Source organism: Polypterus senegalus, chromosome 12 (assembly GCF_016835505.1).
Source record: "Polypterus senegalus isolate Bchr_013 chromosome 12, ASM1683550v1, whole genome shotgun sequence".
Lineage (NCBI taxonomy): Eukaryota > Metazoa > Chordata > Cladistia > Polypteriformes > Polypteridae > Polypterus > Polypterus senegalus.
The window spans coordinates 144456940-144474377 of record NC_053165.1 but is presented as its reverse complement, the minus strand read 5'-3'; the positions used below and the strand labels follow the sequence as shown (position 1 = coordinate 144474377).

General features: G+C 36.6%; 1 protein-coding gene across 1 annotated transcript in view; it reads right to left on the bottom strand.

Annotated features, from left to right (window-relative positions):
- The window catches only part of LOC120541785 (hemicentin-1-like), a 59370-nt gene extending 43025 nt beyond the window's left edge, over window positions 1-16345 (bottom strand). The window contains exons 1-2 of the mRNA XM_039773716.1: window positions 16271-16345; window positions 15828-16157 (exon numbers count right to left, since the gene is read on the bottom strand). Coding sequence (XP_039629650.1) covers window positions 15828-16157; window positions 16271-16331 — 391 coding nt within the window. The 5' untranslated portion in view covers window positions 16332-16345. The remainder of the gene's footprint in view (window positions 1-15827; window positions 16158-16270) is intronic.
- Between the last annotated feature and the right edge of the window lie 1093 nt (window positions 16346-17438).

Below are 17438 nucleotides of genomic sequence, written 5' to 3'. Positions count from 1 at the left end.
AAACATAAAGCTCTTTATCAACAAAATTTTGCTGTCTGTATGGAAAAAAATAAGCAAGGCTTGCATAGATGGTCAACCCTTCATCTCACTTTAGCTGGAAGAATTAACATTGTTAAGATGAATATGCTTCCTAAGCTTCTTTATTTATTGCAAAATATTCCAATATACATCAATCGTACTTTTTTTAAGAAATCAGATTCAGTTTTATTACTGGGTAGCAAACATAAAAATGCTATAAAAACCTGCGCATGGACACAAGTAGATGAACAGACACAGGCTTGGTCCACAATAGAAATAAAATCCTGCAGTACTTCGTTATATTCTTTGGGCAGTATTTGGGGATAGAGTCCGAAAATGAGGGGCTAGTATCAAGAATAAGGAGGGAGGAAGTAAAGGAGATACTGAAAAGAATGAAAAATAGAAGGGCAACAGGACCAAATGAAATACCAGCAGAAGTGTGAAAGGGTTTAGGAGAAAAGGGAGTAGATTTCTAATGAAGGAGATCTATGAAAAGGAAACAATACCAGAAGAGTGTGAATTTAGGAGAAGGGTGATATTCAGAACTGTGAGAACTTTACAGGGAAGAAGTTTATACACAATTAAAATTTGAAAGGAAAGAGAAGGCTTAGGGAAGAGACTACCATAGAGGAGGAGCAGTTTGCTTTTCTGCCAGGGAGAGAAACAACTTATGCAGTCTTTGCTTTGAGACAGCTGATAAAGAAGCATCAAGAATAACAAAAGATTGCATATGGTGTTTATTGATTTGGAATTGGCTTACAACAGAGTGCCACATCAAGAGGTCTTGAGGTGCATAAGAGAGAAAGAAGGATCAGATAGATATGTGAGGATTGTCCAGGATATGTAGTAAGTACTTGGGTTAAAAGCAGTGTTTTGGGTAATAGAGAAGAAGCCATTTAGAGTTGGTCTGCACCAGGGATCTTCTTTAAGTCCTTACTTTTCTGATCTGGTTATGGATGTGTTGAGTCACAGGACAAAAAAACATTCCCCTGATGTGTTTTTTTGCTGATGATTATTTAAGCATCAGTGAAAGATATGGATGCTTGTTTGGTATGGATATTTTCAATAATTTTACAAAATTATGGTACAGGTATGGCCCGGACAAAGATTAGTGGATATAGTGAATAGTGAAAGTCCTTTGGAATTTGCTGTTAGATTTTTAAGTATATGGGTGGAAAACTAAGGGGCAGTTAATAATAATTTAGAAGAAGATGACCTGTGGTCACATAAAGAACCACCTTTAAAAGTAACATTTTTACAAGGGTTAAAAAGATCTGTTAGTGAACAAGTAAGAATTACTATTAAAAGATGAGAGGCTTGAAGTATCAGTTTGGGAAAACTAGTGGAAGATGTTTGTAGGATTGAAGACACATGTTAGGTGAGATTATTCCACTTGCAAAATGGGAATTAGTAATGAAGGAAAAGGTTACTACATCTACAAAACAAATGCCAAACATCTAGCTTGGATAAAGCACACTTAAGTAAAGCAGAAGTTGTGATTTCAGAAAATAAGGTTAAAGTTATGATGGAAAGGAGATATGCAATTGCAGTAGCTTGTGTATCTCAGACAATTCAGGAATTATGGTACTTTTTAGGACTGTTGAACTTTAGTAGAATGTGAATTAAGGACTATACCAAGAAAACACATTTACTGACTGACAAGTTAAAGGGTAATCGTGATTATAAAGAAACAACTGCATTTTCTTTTGAAGAAATATACACATATGGGAACTTTAAATAGGAACTGGTTTCAGCACTAGCTTTGGGACTTATGGACAGTAAAAAGAAAAACATTAACCCTCTGGGTAGTTAAAAAGGATGGGTTTATTAAAGCAGTCCTGATGGAAGAATATGGAGAGCAGCAAAGACCATTAGGTTATCATTAACCTAAATTAGATGTAGTGGCTTCAGGATGTATAACCTTGTTTAAGAGCTGTACAAGCTGTTGTATTGACAATACAAGAAGATTCACCATTAATGCTGGATCAAAAACTAGTTTTACGATTTCCCTATTCTGTATCTACCTTACTATGTTTGAAAAGAAAGGATGGTGTAACACTGTCAAGAATGGCTAGATATTCTGGAAAACCCAAACACTGAAGTTAAAATAGACCCACTGAATACTCTGGCGCATGTTATTTTGACAAATTGGGAAAAATAATGGGAGTTTCACCATTACTGAAATGGTCAATCTAATATAGGCCATCCCAGACACCCCATTGCCTAATGCTGATTTAGAATATTTTGGGGATGCTTAGTAGTATTATGTCAGGGTGCTTCTGTCAAAATGTCAATCAAAAATGATTGATGACTTGATAATCCCGCCTCTTTTCTCTGATTGGTGGATTTAAATGATGTGCTCCACACCCTGCCAGATTTTTGGTGAGTTACAACATGTCCCCTCCCTAACCCCACCCATACCCTGCTTTAATCCAACCCCCTCCAAATGATTGGTCTGGTTTTGTGTCAAGAGCAGTTTGATGGTTGTTGGTCCCACCCTGACCCCGCGTTTGTCCCACCCAACCCACCTGAGTGGTTCAGGGCTTTTGTCAAAAGCATTTTGATGGGTGTTGATCCTGCCTTAATCCTACCCCACCCGCCTGTTTGGTTCACGCAGAAAGGCAAGCTTCCAGCAGCTGATGTGAATCAGGTTTCTCATCTCACAGAAAGGGACGCAGACACATTGCTGCTGCTGGAAGCTGACAGGCTCTGTGCGCGTGCAAGCACGTACAAGCACGTGCAGCACCTCCTTCCATGAGACGCACGTTATGTGTTTTATAACTTTTGAAGGTAAAGTATTTTAGGTATTGCGTGTAGAGCAGAAGATAACTAGTTCGATATAAGCCTTTTAAAAATCATACAGAGGTAAATAGTATACAGCAATTCCCTTTTAAAGCACGTATAAAAAATCTATCATTTGCTTTATAATTTGTAATTATAATAAAAATGATTAATATAATTATAATTTATAATTTATATAAAAAATCTACCTATCTATCTAAAACAAACCCTTTTCTATCAAATACCCCACATTATAAATAATCAAATACATTTACAGTGGTGTGAAAAACTATTTGCCCCCTTCCTTTTTCACACAGGGCCATGTAGGTTTGGATTTTTTTTCTCCCTAAATAATAAAAACCATCATTTAAAAACTGCATTTTGTGTTTACTTGTGTTATATTTGACTAATGGTTAAATGTGTTTGATGATCAGAAACATTTTGTGTGACAAACATGCAAAAGAATAAGAAATCAGGAAGGGGGTAAATAGGATCCACATCGTGGAAGTATTTCGCTTAACTTTCTAAAGGTGAGAGCTGTACATCTTGCACGTGTATTCCATATTTATACTCTCGAACCTATTAAACTAGTAATGAAAGGAATGGCTGCGCTTAATAGGGCTCAGAGAAACTCTCCTTCCTGATTTAAAAGGGTTTTTTTCTTTTTAACGGTAATTTTTTTATCACTGAGTTTTTTAACGCTGCAACGATGCTTCTTCAGCAGAGGGTTGAGTGCGTGTGTTATTGTGGTATGTTTTAAGCTACTTCACCAGGCACAGAGTATCCAATATATTAACACAGTACTAGTCAGGGTCTATTGAGGATCAGTATTTCACTTTCTTTTTTTTTAAATCTGGTACCTCCTTTTTCCATCTTGTGCATTGTTCAGTAAATCTTATTTTTTGGTGGATCAGAACATTTTGCTTACGCTTCACTCATTATTCCCTTTAGGTTTTTAACGGTTATCCCTATATTTGTAAGTTTCAGCAGTTCTTTGAAAATGTTTCTATGACAGTAGTAAGTAGTAACTCTACCATATTGTGTAAAAATCCAGACTACTTACTTTTAAAAGCTCTGATCTGAATTTACCAATTCATCCAATATGTCAGCTTTGCCTTCATCTCACCACTGCAATTGGGCCTTCTTTGTAGATTTATGTTGTAGGGTTTATTTGTAAAGCACTTTGTGGCACTTCAAGCTAAATTAGATTTCCTTGGTTATTCAGCTGTTCATCGGTGTTCCATCTTGTTATAAATTGTATTTAGTCTCTCTCTTTATTTACTAAATATTTTATATGTTGAATAGAAAACAGTTATCTTGTTTAGGCTTTAATTTACATCAACATGCTATAACCACTTTGGTACTCAGGGTGCTTTGTATAATACAAAGTTTTAGAAATTCTGTTAATGCTTGGTAATAAGATTCCATTTTACATCAGTTATGATACCCTGAAAAATAAGAATGGTTATAGTAAGTTATATGAGCATATACACTACAGGGCTTATGATTAGGCTTATTTTGGACATGTTAGGCAAATCAGGAAGGAAAATGTTTTAGCGAAAAGTTACATGATATCTATTATATGTGTTAGCACAGTGGTTAAAATTTAACTAAAAACTGTGTGGGTTATTCTTTCTTTTAGGTAGTCCAGGTTACATATGGCAACTATCATTGAAAACTGCTTTGCCCTTGTTTGTGAAAAATCACCCTTTGTTTTAGTAGCATTTGTGCAGTGATCATGGTCAAGGTCAAAGTTAAGCTAAACATTATTATTCCAAAATGAAGCATTTACTTGCCCATATCCATATCAAGCAAGTATCACAAATATAAGACAGTAAAAAAACTAAATTTACAAACACTAAGTCACAGAGGAAATTAAAAAAAAACATATTAAGACCAGATCAACAAGGAATCACCCCAAGCTCACAGCACACTGTAACTGAACCTATGTGTTGTGCAGTATATTATTAGCTAAACTGTCATCTATTTAGTCAGTTTCATGGGTTTGCAAAGAGTTGGGGAAAACATTATTTAACATCTGCTAGTATTATGCTAATTAACATTAGCCTGCTATTGTTATGACCTTGTCTGGCACTAAAAGTTGGTTTTGTGTTCCTCCTGATTTAGGAAGGGCATTAAATATTAGAGTTAGGAATATTAACTAGACTAGTAGTCTTGATTGTAATGGCATTTGGCATTTGTGCCAAAATACATACACACATACATACATACATAAATAAATGTAATTATTAAGTAAATAATCACATGAAAAAGTGGAGTTATAAAGGAGTTATTACAATTTGAAAAACTGCAACGATGTATAAAAAAGATTTTTTGAAATTTGCAATCTAGAATAGTCTGAATAAGACTAAGGAGTTAATTTTGAAATAAAATTTGCAAAAGTCAAATTAAAAATATTAAATATTAAAACTGAATAAAACATAGAAGTAACATTTAAGGATATCAGTTTGTGTTAAGTATTATCAAACATAACTGGTCTCACTACCGTCCTGTAGATCTTCCCTTTCACTCTTGCTGATACCCGTCTGTCACAAATTACTCCTGACACTCTTCTCCACCCATGCCACCCTGCCTGCACTCTCTTTTACACCTCTCTTCCACAATCCCCATTACTCTGTACTGTTGATCCCAAGTATTTAAACTCATCCACCTTCGCCAATCCTACTCCTTGCATCCTCACCATTCCACTGACCCCCATCTCATTTACACACATGTATTCTGTCTTGATCCTATTGACATTCATTCCTCTCCTCTCTAGAGCATATCTCAACCTCTCCAGGGTCTCCTCAACCTGCTCCCTACTATCGCTACAGATCACAATGTCATCAGCAAACACTCAGAGCTGATCCCTAATGTAATCCCACCTCCATGTTGAATGCATCCGTCACTCCTGCCACAGACCTCACCACTGTCACACCTCCCTCATACATATCCTGTACAACTCTTACGTACTTCTCTGCCACTTCCGACTTCCTCATACAATACCACAGCTCCTCTCGAGGCACCCTGTCATATGCTTTCTCCAGGTCCACAAAGACGCAATGCAACTCCTTCTGGCCTTCTCTAAACTTCTCCATCAAGATCCTCAGAGCAAACATTGCATCTGTGGTGCTCTTTCTTGGCATAAAACCATGCTGCTGCTCACTAATCATTACCTCACTTCTTAACCTAGCTTCCACTACTCTTTCCCATAACTTCATGCTGTGGATCATCAATTTTATTCCCCTGTAGTTACTGCAGTCCTGCACATCCCCCTTATTCTTAAATATCGGCACCAGTACACTTCTTCTCCACTCCTCATGCATCCTCTCACTTTCCAAGATTCCATTAAACAATCTGGTTAAAAACTCCACTGCCATCTCTCCTAAACACCTCCATGCTTCCATAGGTATGTCATATGGACCAACAGCCTTTCCATTTTTCACCCTCTTCATAGCTGTCCTTACTTCCTCCTTGCTAATCTGTTGCACTTCCTGATTCACTATCTCCACATCATCCAACCTCTTCTCTCTCTCATTCTCTTCACAGAAAACAGAACACATGCAGCATTTGTCCTATCTCTTCTGAAAAACAATAGGTGAAATTTGAACATAATGTACTGTGACTGGTTAACACTGTGGACACGTGCACTATATCTCTGTCATATTGACCTTTAAAGAATAAATATTATAGAATATTTTGCATTCTCCATTACAATATCCATAGAACCCCGTAGGAAGTTTGATAATTAAGTGGAGACCATTTATTTTGTCAGACTCATATGGGTAGCGAACAGGTACATATTCTAAAATATCTTATCCAGATGAGTCGTCTTTTTTAGTTAGCATGTTGGCACTGTTCATTTTCAATATATGTTGTATATTTCCCTGCCGCAAGGGTTTCTTGTGAAAAGGTTAAAATAAAGAGAGATACAAGATAGACCTATTGAAACAGCAACATTTATTATTAACTGTATAGGTTTGTCTTGCATTCTAATTCTTAAAGCTGTATCAAACTATTGTTAAGTTCAAAGCAAAATGCAGCCAATAATTTTGTTTATAAGTAACTTAAATAAATATATAAATAAACCAGACAGCTGGGAAACAGCAGATGTAATAAGGGTGACAGCAAGAAGGGTGCTTGGCATCTGGAAGGAGGAAAAGGAAACCTGGTGGTGGAATGAGGAAATACAGGAGAGTACAGAGGAGAGGAAGAGGATGGCAAAGAAAAAGTGAGATAGTCAGAGAGATGCAAAAAGTAGACGAGTACAAGGAGATAAGGCACAAGGTGAAGACAGAGGTGGCGAACGCTAAAGAAAAAGCATATGATGAGCTGTATGAGAGGTTCGACACTAAGGAGGGAAAAAAGGACCTGTACCGATTGGCTAGACAGAGGGACCGAGCTGGGAAAGATGTGCAGCAGGTTAGGGTGATGAAGGATAAAGATGGAAATGTACTCATAAGTGAGGAGAGTGTGTTGAGCAGATGGAAAGAGTACTTTGAGAGGCTGATTAATGAAGAGAATGAGAGAGAGAAGAGGTTGTATGATGTGGAGATAGTGAATCAGGAAGTATGTAAGAGTTGTACAGTATATATATGATGGACGTGTCACAGTGGTAAGGTCTGTGGCAGGAGTGATGGATGCATTCAACATGGAGGTGGGATTACATCAGGGATCGGCTCTGAGCCCTTTCTTATTAGCAATGGTGATGGACAGGTTGACAGACGAGATTAGACAGGAGTCCCTGTGGACTGTGATGTTTGCTGATGACATTATGATCTGTAGCCATAGTAGAGAGCAGGTTGAGGAGACCCTGGAGAGGTTGAGATATGTTCCAGAGAGGAGAGGAATGAAGGTCAGTAATAACAAGACAGAATACATGTGTGTAAATGAGAGGGAGGTCAGTGGAATGGTGAGGATGCAGGGAGTAGAGATGGCGAAGGTGAATGAATTTAAATACTTGTGGAAGAGAGGTGAAAAAGAGAGTGCAGGCAGGGTGGAATGGGTGGAGAAGAGTTTCAGGAGTAATTTGTGACAGATGGGTATCAGCAAGAGTGAAAGGGAAGGTCTACAGGACAGTAGTGAGACCAGCTATGTTATATGGGTTGGAGATGGTGGCACTGACCAGAAAGCAGAAGACAGAGCTGGAGGTGGCAGAGTTAAAGATGCTAAGATTTGCACTGGTTGTGACGAGGATGGATAGGATTAGAAATGAGTACATTAGAGGGTCAGCTCAAGTTGGACGGTTGGGAGACAAAGTCAGAGAGGCGAGATTGCGTTGGTTTGGACATGTGCAGAGGAGAGATGCTGGGTATATTGGGAGAAGGATACTAAGGATAGAGCTGCCAGGGAAGAGGAAAAGAGGAAGGCCTAAGCGAAGGTTTATGGATTTGGTGAGAGAAGACATGCAGGTGATGGGTGTAACAGAGTAAGATGCAGAGGACAGAAAGATATGGAAGAAGATGATCCGCTGTGGCGACCCCTAACGGGAGCAGCCGAAAGAAGACTAAGAAATAAATAAATAAACCTTATAAAATAGAACACAGTTTTGATAATACTTAACACTAATTGATACCCTTAAATGGTACTTCTGTGTTTTATTCAGTTTTAATATTTAATATTTTTAATTTGACTTTTGCAAGTTTTATTTCAAAATTAACTCTTTAAGACATATTCAGACTATTCCAGATTGCACATGTCAAAAAAACTTATTATTTATTTCAAAAAGTTTTTTTTCATGCTGGTTTTCTCACCTATAACTCAGTCAATCTTTTTTGTACATCATTGCAGTTTTTCAAATTGTAATAACTCCATTATAACTCCACTTGTTCATGTGATTATTTACTTAAAAATTACATTTATGTATGTATGTATGTATGTATGTATGTATGTATGTATGTATGTATGTATGTATGTATGTATGTATGTATGTGTGTATGTATTTTGGCACAAATGCCATTACAATCAAGACTACTAGTCTAGTTAATATTTCTAACTCCAATATTTAATGTTCTTCCTGAATCAGGAGGAACACAAAACCCACTTTTAGTTCCAGACAAGGTCATAACAATAGCAGGCTAATGTTAATTAGCATAATACTAGCAGATGTTAACTAATGTTTTCCCCAACTCTTTGCAGACCCATGAAACTGACTAAATAGATGTCAGTTTAGCTAATAATTTACTGCACAACACATAGGTTCAGTTACAGTGTGCTGTGAGCTTGGGGTGATCCCATGTTGATCTGGTCTTAATATGTTTTTTTTTTAATTCCTCTGTGACTTAGTGTTTGTAAATTTAGTTTTTTACTGTCTTATATTTGTGATACTTGCTTGATATGGATATGGGCAAGTAAATGCTTCATTTTGGAAAAATAATGTTTAGCTTAACTCTGACCTTGACCATGATCACTGCACAAACCCTGGTCCTTTGACTTGTATTCAAGAAGAATGCAGACACTTCTTGATTCTTGTAATCACAACTCAAACTTACATCCCCTTCACCCTAAATGCTACTAAACACAAAGGGTGATTTTTCACAAACAAGGGCAAAGCAGTTTTCAATGATAGTTGCCATATGTAGCCCTGGTAAGTGTATATGCTCATATAACTTACTATAACCATTCTTATTTTTCAGGGTATCATAACTGATGTAAAATGGAATGCTATTACCAAGCATTAACAGAATTAAAAAAATTTTGCATTATACAAAGCACCCTGAGTACCAACGTGGTTATAGCATGTTGATGAAAATGCTGTTTTAAATTAAAGCCTGAACAAGATAATTGTTTTCTATTCAACATATAAAATGTTTAGTAAATAAAGAGAGAGACTAAATACATTTTATAACAAGATGGAACACTGATGAACAGCTGAATAACCAAGGAAGTCTAATTTAGCTTGAAGTGCCACAAAGTGCTTTACAAATAAACCCCTACAACATAAATCTACAAAGAGGAAGACCCAATTGCAGTAGTGAGATGAAGGCAAAGCTGACATATTGGATGAATTGGTAAATTCAGATCAGAGCTTTTAAAAGTGAGTAGTCTGGATTTTTGCACAATATGGTAGAGTTACTACTTACTACTGTCACAGAAACATTTTCAAAGGACTGCTGAAACTTACAAATGTAGGGATAACAGTTAAAAACCTAAAGAGAATAATGAGTGGAGCATAAGCAAAATGTTCGGATCCACCAAAAAATAAGGTTTACTGAACAATGCACAAGATAGAAAAAAGAGGCACCAGATTTAAAAAAAAAAAGAAAGTGAAATCCTGATCCTCAATAGACCCTGACTAGTACCGTGTTAATATATTGGATACTCTGTGCCTGGTGAAGTAGCTTAAAACATACCACAGTAACACACGCACTCAACCTTCTGCTGAAGAAGCATCGTTGCAGCGTTGAAAAACTCAGCATTAAAAATAATTACAGTTAAAAAGAAAAAACCCTTTTAAATCAGGAAGGAGGGTTTCTGTGAGCCCTATTAAACGCGGCCATTCCTTTCATTACTAGTTTAATAGGTTCGAGAGTATAAATATGGAATACACACGCAAGATGTACCTGCCACCTTTTTGAAGGAACTGAAAAAATGGTCATAGTTTTCACAGAGTAGCAAAGAGTGCTTAAAATGTTTTTTTCTACCAGCATAATGGCCGAGTGGTTAAGGCGTTGGACTTAAGTGTGTTATTGTTATTGTTATTCCAGCGTGCCCGTTCACTCTGTGCGTCTGGGTACAGCTCTCACCTTTAGAAAGTTAAGCGAAATGCTTCCACAATGTGGATCCTTAGCTCAGCTGAAAATACATACATAAATGTGGGGTATTTGATAGAAAAGGGTTTGTTTTAGATAGATAGGTAGATTTTTTATACAATTATAAATTATAATTATATTAATTATTTTAATTATAATTAAAAATTATAAAGCAAATAATAGATTTTTTATATGTGTTTTAAAAGGGAATTGCTGTATACTATTTACTTCTGTGTGATTTTTAAAAGGCTTATATCAAACTAGTTATCTCGTGCTTTACACGCAATACCTAAAATACATTACCTTCAAAAGTTATAAAACACAAAACGTGCGTCTCATGGAAGAAGGTGCTGCACATGCTTGTATGCACTTGCCCGCGCGCAGAGCCTGTCAGCTTCCAGCAGCAGCAATGTGTCTGCCTCCCTTTCTGTGAGATGAGAAACCTGATTCACATCAGCTGTTGGAAGCTTGCCTTTCTGCGAGAGGATTTTCTGTGAAATTGTAAAGGATGTTTTACTGCAGTACCTGTACGCGGTTTAGATAAAAAAAAAAAAGGTTTTCATTTTTTACAAATTATAAAGCAAAGGTTAGATAGATAGATATTTTAATCTTGTGATAATATTATAAATAACAGATAGATGCAGGGGCATGGTTCATACTATCAGGGAGACCTGGACAGCCGGGGTGCAATGCAGAGGCAACATCCATCAAACTGCTCTTGACACAAACCCTGAACCAATCAGACGGGTGGGGTGGGATTAAGGTGGGATCAACACCCATCAAACTGCTCTTGACACAAACCCTGACCAATCAGATGGAGGGGGTGTGATTAAGGCGGGGTTAGGGAATTACAGATCATAATTCACCAATGAAACTACGGGGGCGGAGCACGTCATTTAATCCACAAATCCGAGAAAAGGGTGCGGGCCATCAAATCATCAATCATTTTTGATTGACATTTTAAAAGAAGCACCCTGACATAATACTACTATAGTTCATCATATATACAGAATAGTCAATGAATGTTTGGACGAACAGTAACCAATGACTACTAATTGGAAAGCCAGGGAGTATTAAGCCCTGGACCAACTACACAACAGGGTTAACTGGCAACTTTAAAAAAGCTTGTGAACTGGCAATGGGCAAATCCATTAATATTTACATCGACTTTAAGTATGCCTTTGGAGTAACAAATGACTTTGGGCCTATAAAGAAACAGAAAATATCTGACAGCTTCAGGGACTCCCACTAGGCATAATCAGAAGAAAGAAATAATGGATACTTTAACTCTCCCATCAGAAGTATCAGTAACTAGTTGTAGAGCACAGTCTAAAAACTCTGACATACTGTAGTAAGTAAAGGTATTTAGCTTGTGGATGCGGCTGCAAAACATGTAGAAATGCTGTGCTCATTTACTCTTATCAGTCTCCAAATTTCAACTTTAGTGAAAGAACCCCAAGATTTAAAAATTTTGCAAAATAAAACATCTTGTGAAAAAATGTGGATTTGGAATGAAAATGCAGCTAAAGTTAGGAACAGATGGTCTTTAGAGAAAAGGAGTGCAACTTGTCACCCACAAATCTTTCATACCTAGGTTTTCTTAATATCTGGATTATCGGAATACTAATCATGAACTGGACAGTAAATAATCTCTTTGCTTTGGAAAGGCTGATTGAAACAGAACATTATGCTGCAACTACTTTAGATTACAGCTGGACTAAATAACACTGTTTTAACCTGAAGTATGTGCTTCATGCTAAATGTGCAACTTAGTCTGTTACTTTTAAACAAAGTGAGAAGAGCATCATTATTCTTAATTATGTAAAGTTTACATGTATTTTAAAATTTTCATGAAGTGATGACTGTGGAACTGCTGTAATAATCAAAATATATAATTTAATTAATTGATGTAAAACATAGATCGGGAAAAGCATTTTGCTAGGAACTACCTGTTTACAGACCTTTCACTTTCACTTTTTTCCTGTAAAGCAGTAATATACTGTAAGTTAGCCCTTTGATGTAAGGAAATTGCCTATTAGGATGTATCAACCACACTAGGCACTGACAGCACTTGTCAGCAATTGTATGCAACCAGGAGATACAGTGATGTCAGGTAAAGAAAGCTAAAGTCATAATCAGGTGAGTGAGAATATCATAAACTAAGCCTAGAACATAAGACAAAAAAAATCACAATGAAAGATGAGTGAGGAGATTGAAAGCCAGAATAGTGCATATCACCTGGTCACAATGAGAGACGTAAATCAAAGTCAGAGACAGAAAAGATCTTGAAATCAAAAAGCATTTCAAATCAACAAGCAGAATGCTGGGTCTTTTTAGTGAATCCAAATTTTGACAATCAGGAAGTCGGAAAGGTTGACCTCTTTGTCTTGTGATGTTGTACTATCCCTGACCCCTGATGTCACCCCTAACAACCAAATAGGTACTGTCAACATTAAAATTCCAAAATGGAGGTGCCCATAGAAAAACAAAATGGAACTGTGGGCTAATGCATAAAACACGCATTGAAACATAAAATAAATATGACTGTTAGATTCCTTGGTATCAGAAACCTTCAAAAGATAATATTTAGAGCCCAGGAACCATTAAGAAAATTTTAAAATGAGTCAAATCATGACATCCCATAGTTGTGTAGCATATTTATCTTACATTAGCATTTATAAGCACACTGACCTGAGAATCGATTAATCTGTTAAGGCAGCTGTATGTTGGAGGAAGCTGGGAATACAACCACATTAGTTGTTTTTTTTGGAGAGGTAATTAATAGGATAATAAAATATCAACCAATTTTTAGTAGTGAGTAGTCACTGTTACTTCATCGTTCTTTGAACATTATGTTTCAGTTGAATAGTTACACTGGTTCAGTTTCAACCAGTACAGTATCTCCCTATGTAAAAAATGCCACTTCCCCTTCAGCTCCATCCCCAGATTTTACCCAGTCCTGACAGTACTTATTGTCATTGAATTATGATTACTGGTGTCCTTATGTTCCATTTTGGTAACTGATATTTTCCAGATCAACTTCCATTTACTGGCTCCTAATATGCCAATAAAGTAAATTAAAAGAAGTTTTTTTAATAACAAAAGTGATTAGCGACTAAATTTCTAGGATACTATGCAATTTTTGTTAAATGAAAAAAGAAGTGTCATGTTTGCATTTACTCTATCGCTGAGAATGAATGGAAATGACAAACAGCACACAGACACCTCAGGGCGCTGCCATCTCATCCATTGCCACCCATTGCCTCCTACAGAGTACAGCCTTAGGGCTTTAGTTTGAAAACCTAACCACTGCATTACCATGCTGTCCATTAATTAGAGTATACAGGGTATATTCACATGAAATTTAAGTTCCATAAAATACAATATAGTGTACATTTCATGCACTATCAAAATCATTTCTTATGGTGTTTCATAAGTTTTAGTTTCAGGAATATTTTGCCATGTGCATGAAGTACTTTGAAATTATTCCTTGATGCTGAGCTCTTAAAAGCATTCACAATAAATAAAACAGAAATTCAAAAGGTCACCCTTAAGACATAACTGCAGTACAGAAAATACAGTTTCACTCAAAAGATAGTATATATTAGGCAAAATGATGTTGTTCAATAATACCAAAATGAAGGTGCTCCTGTGTCTCCTTTAGTGTTATGTCTAAGTTCAACTTAGATCAAGTAATATAACTAATGAAACAAAGCTAGCATTTCTCACTGATGCTCTACTGATGTAGAACAAAGTGTAACTCTTTATTGAGATCCACAACTAATTCTTTTGTCAGATGACTCCTGGACCAAGAAGCAGTGAATAAGCTAATTGGAACAACTTCATGTCAAACCAAAAAAAAAAAAAAAAGCTATTTTCCTTCTATTATGAAACTGTGAAACTGTGCAATCGGCAGCACCAGCTAAAAAGTGCAAATTTTAGTTTGACCATGAAAACACTACTGCTAACTCCCTTTCTCTATAACAATATAGAATATTAGTTTACCATAGCTAAGGACACCAACCATTATGAAGTTGCACACACAATTTAAGGCAGACATTTGAGTTACAAAATGCTGGAAAGAGATCAATGTGAAAAAGTAAATAAGTAAATGCCATTCACAGCTTGGTTGCAACATGCCTGCTTGGAAAATTCACGTTTATTCACATTTAATAAATTAATTAAATTCACTTTACAATTGGATGCTGCAATGCCTGTACCCTCACTTGGTGTTGAGAGAGAGGTAGCTATGGATTACTGGGCAGATGATTAAGATTACTAAGCATTTCAATGGCAGGAGAAACAGACATATACACACACACATATATTTTAGTATGAAATGGTGCACTCTTGGGCAGAATTGGCTGGGCTGTCAAGTCCTTGACAAGTTAGCAGTTGTTTGAAATCTATGCCACTTAATTTGTCAAGAATTCGATAATGTTATCACAAAATAGTTTTTCAGTGTCTTTGCTTCACTTTTGCTGTTGTTTAAACAAATAGGAGAAACTGCACTGAGCCTTTAATTACATTGAGGTAACTGCAAGAGGAAAGAAGTCAGATTTTATTTTTTTTTTTAGTTTAGTGCACCATTTGCAGTTGAGCATCAAATGGTCTTTGGTAAATCTGCAAATTGACCATTTCTGTGGTGCCCCCTTCCTTTGATGCCCTGAGCATATTCTTATTTTGCTTAATGTCTGGTCCAGCCCTGCTCAGGTTGCCTGACTCTATCAGACAGAAATCCATGTGAGGCTTGCAAGAGGCCATAGGATCACCTCATTGACAACCACCTGTAGAAAGACAACTGATCAGAGACTAATATTTCTCCTCCAGACCATTAGAGGAAACACAAAGTGCCTGGTTTTGAAGAGAGAATTTTTTTCTATTATTTTGAGGAATGGCCAACTGACAGGTCATCTGAGAAAGCTTGTCCATTATGGGCTACTGAAGACTCAGAGGTGCAGGGACAGAAATCCATATATTTACAAGTAAAAAGGTTAGGCTTGTATTGACTGTCCAGTGGGGCATCCAAAACATTAAGCAGTATTAGTTAAGCATTCACTAAAATCTTAACTATTCACTGGATCTTTCAACACTTAAGACATTTACATTTTTTTAGGCAGAACTAAAACTGTGAATAGCTAACAGATTTGAAACTTACCCACTTACACGAAATGTTAGCTCAAATGCACTCAGTTTTGGAGTGAAGGAAAAAAAAACATTGTCAGTCTGTAGGTTTATTGTGTTCATTGGTATCATTTGTATCGTACAGTTACTCACCATACACTTTTAACTCAACTCTTCCATTTAGATTGAGCATAGACGGAGCTGTTGTAATCGTCACTGTGTATTCTCCAGAGTCAGTAGCAAACAGCTTATTAAATTTAAGAGTGCCAGTGGCGCGGGACACCTCGACTCTTCCTATATAATCCTTTGTATAAATCATATTTGACTCCGTCCAGGTCACAACAGGTTTCGTACCAAATGTCCAGGTTCCAGTTTTCGTCGTTTGATCGACTGGATCAATTGACAAATTAAATGTGATTTCTCCACCTACTGCCCCATTAAGTATGTTCTGAGGAGATATGAGGCAAGCGGCAGAGCAACAGTCTGTAATAAAAAAATGAATGTTATTAACTAATTAAAATATTACCATAAATAAATAATTTGCATGATAAATCTGTTAAAAAGTCATAGGCACAACTTAAAAATGCGCTACATACACGAAAACAGAGACAGACAGAGAGCAGCCAAAACGACTCCAGCGCGTACCTCCATTGTCATCAGAATAAGTAACCAACGAGAACTTGGTATCCGGATTCACAGACTATAAGTGAGTGTGTGCGTTATATCATAAGGACGGTAGAGGGCGCAGCATCTCCAAAATTGGCGTTTTATTTGCAAAAACACTTTATTTACTTTGTAAATTAGAATGCGGAGAAAAAACATACCTGTAGTTAAATTCGTCAGGGTAAATGAAAGATACTGTATATCTTAACGCTGCACAGGAAATACACATTATTTTAATGGATCGAATTAATACGTTAGTGATTATTGGGCGTGCGATGTAGAGCAAGAATCAGACCAACCAGTGTTTTATAGTTTATCATTTAGTATTTGTCCAAAGTAAAAACACATGTGTACATCTAGTGTGTATGTGGTATGTACCTACCTGGAAAGGGATCTCTCTTTGAACTGCCTTTGCCAAAGTTTCACTTTTTTTCCCTACAAGGGTTTTTTTTGGGGAGTTTTTTCTTCTTAGAGAGTCAAGGCTGGGGGGCTGTCAAGAGGCAGGGCCTGTTAAAGCCCATTGCGCCACTTCTTGTGTGATTTTGGGCTATACAAAAATAAATTGTATTGTATTGTATGTAAAAAATTAGCATAATAGATGTAATAAAAATAGTCAATAGCCTGAATAATATTTACCATTTGAATTACAGATGAACCCACTGGCACCGTGAGCTGAACTCAATGGCATAATGGCAATATTCAGTTCTAAGCTAATGACACACAACTCTACATGTCTATGAAGCTCAAAACATAATTTCCCCTTGTGATCTTAGTGTGATTATCAGTTATATACATTCATGTATTATTGAACTTGCTTAATCCAGGTCAGAAGTGAAGTAAAAGGGACCTATCTGGACAGCATCATGAGCAAGGCAGGAACCAAGCTTATAATAGAACCCTGAGCATACTCACATGAATGACCACACTCACTCACACCAAGTGAATTTAGGATTATTAAATAATACATCACACAAGCAGGCTGTCAGGGGACATCCTGAGTATGCAAAAAAAAAACTCACACAGACACAAAGATAAACCTGAGAAACAAGACAGACACAGATTTGGAAGCACCTGTAAAACTAAATATTCATTTACCTAAAC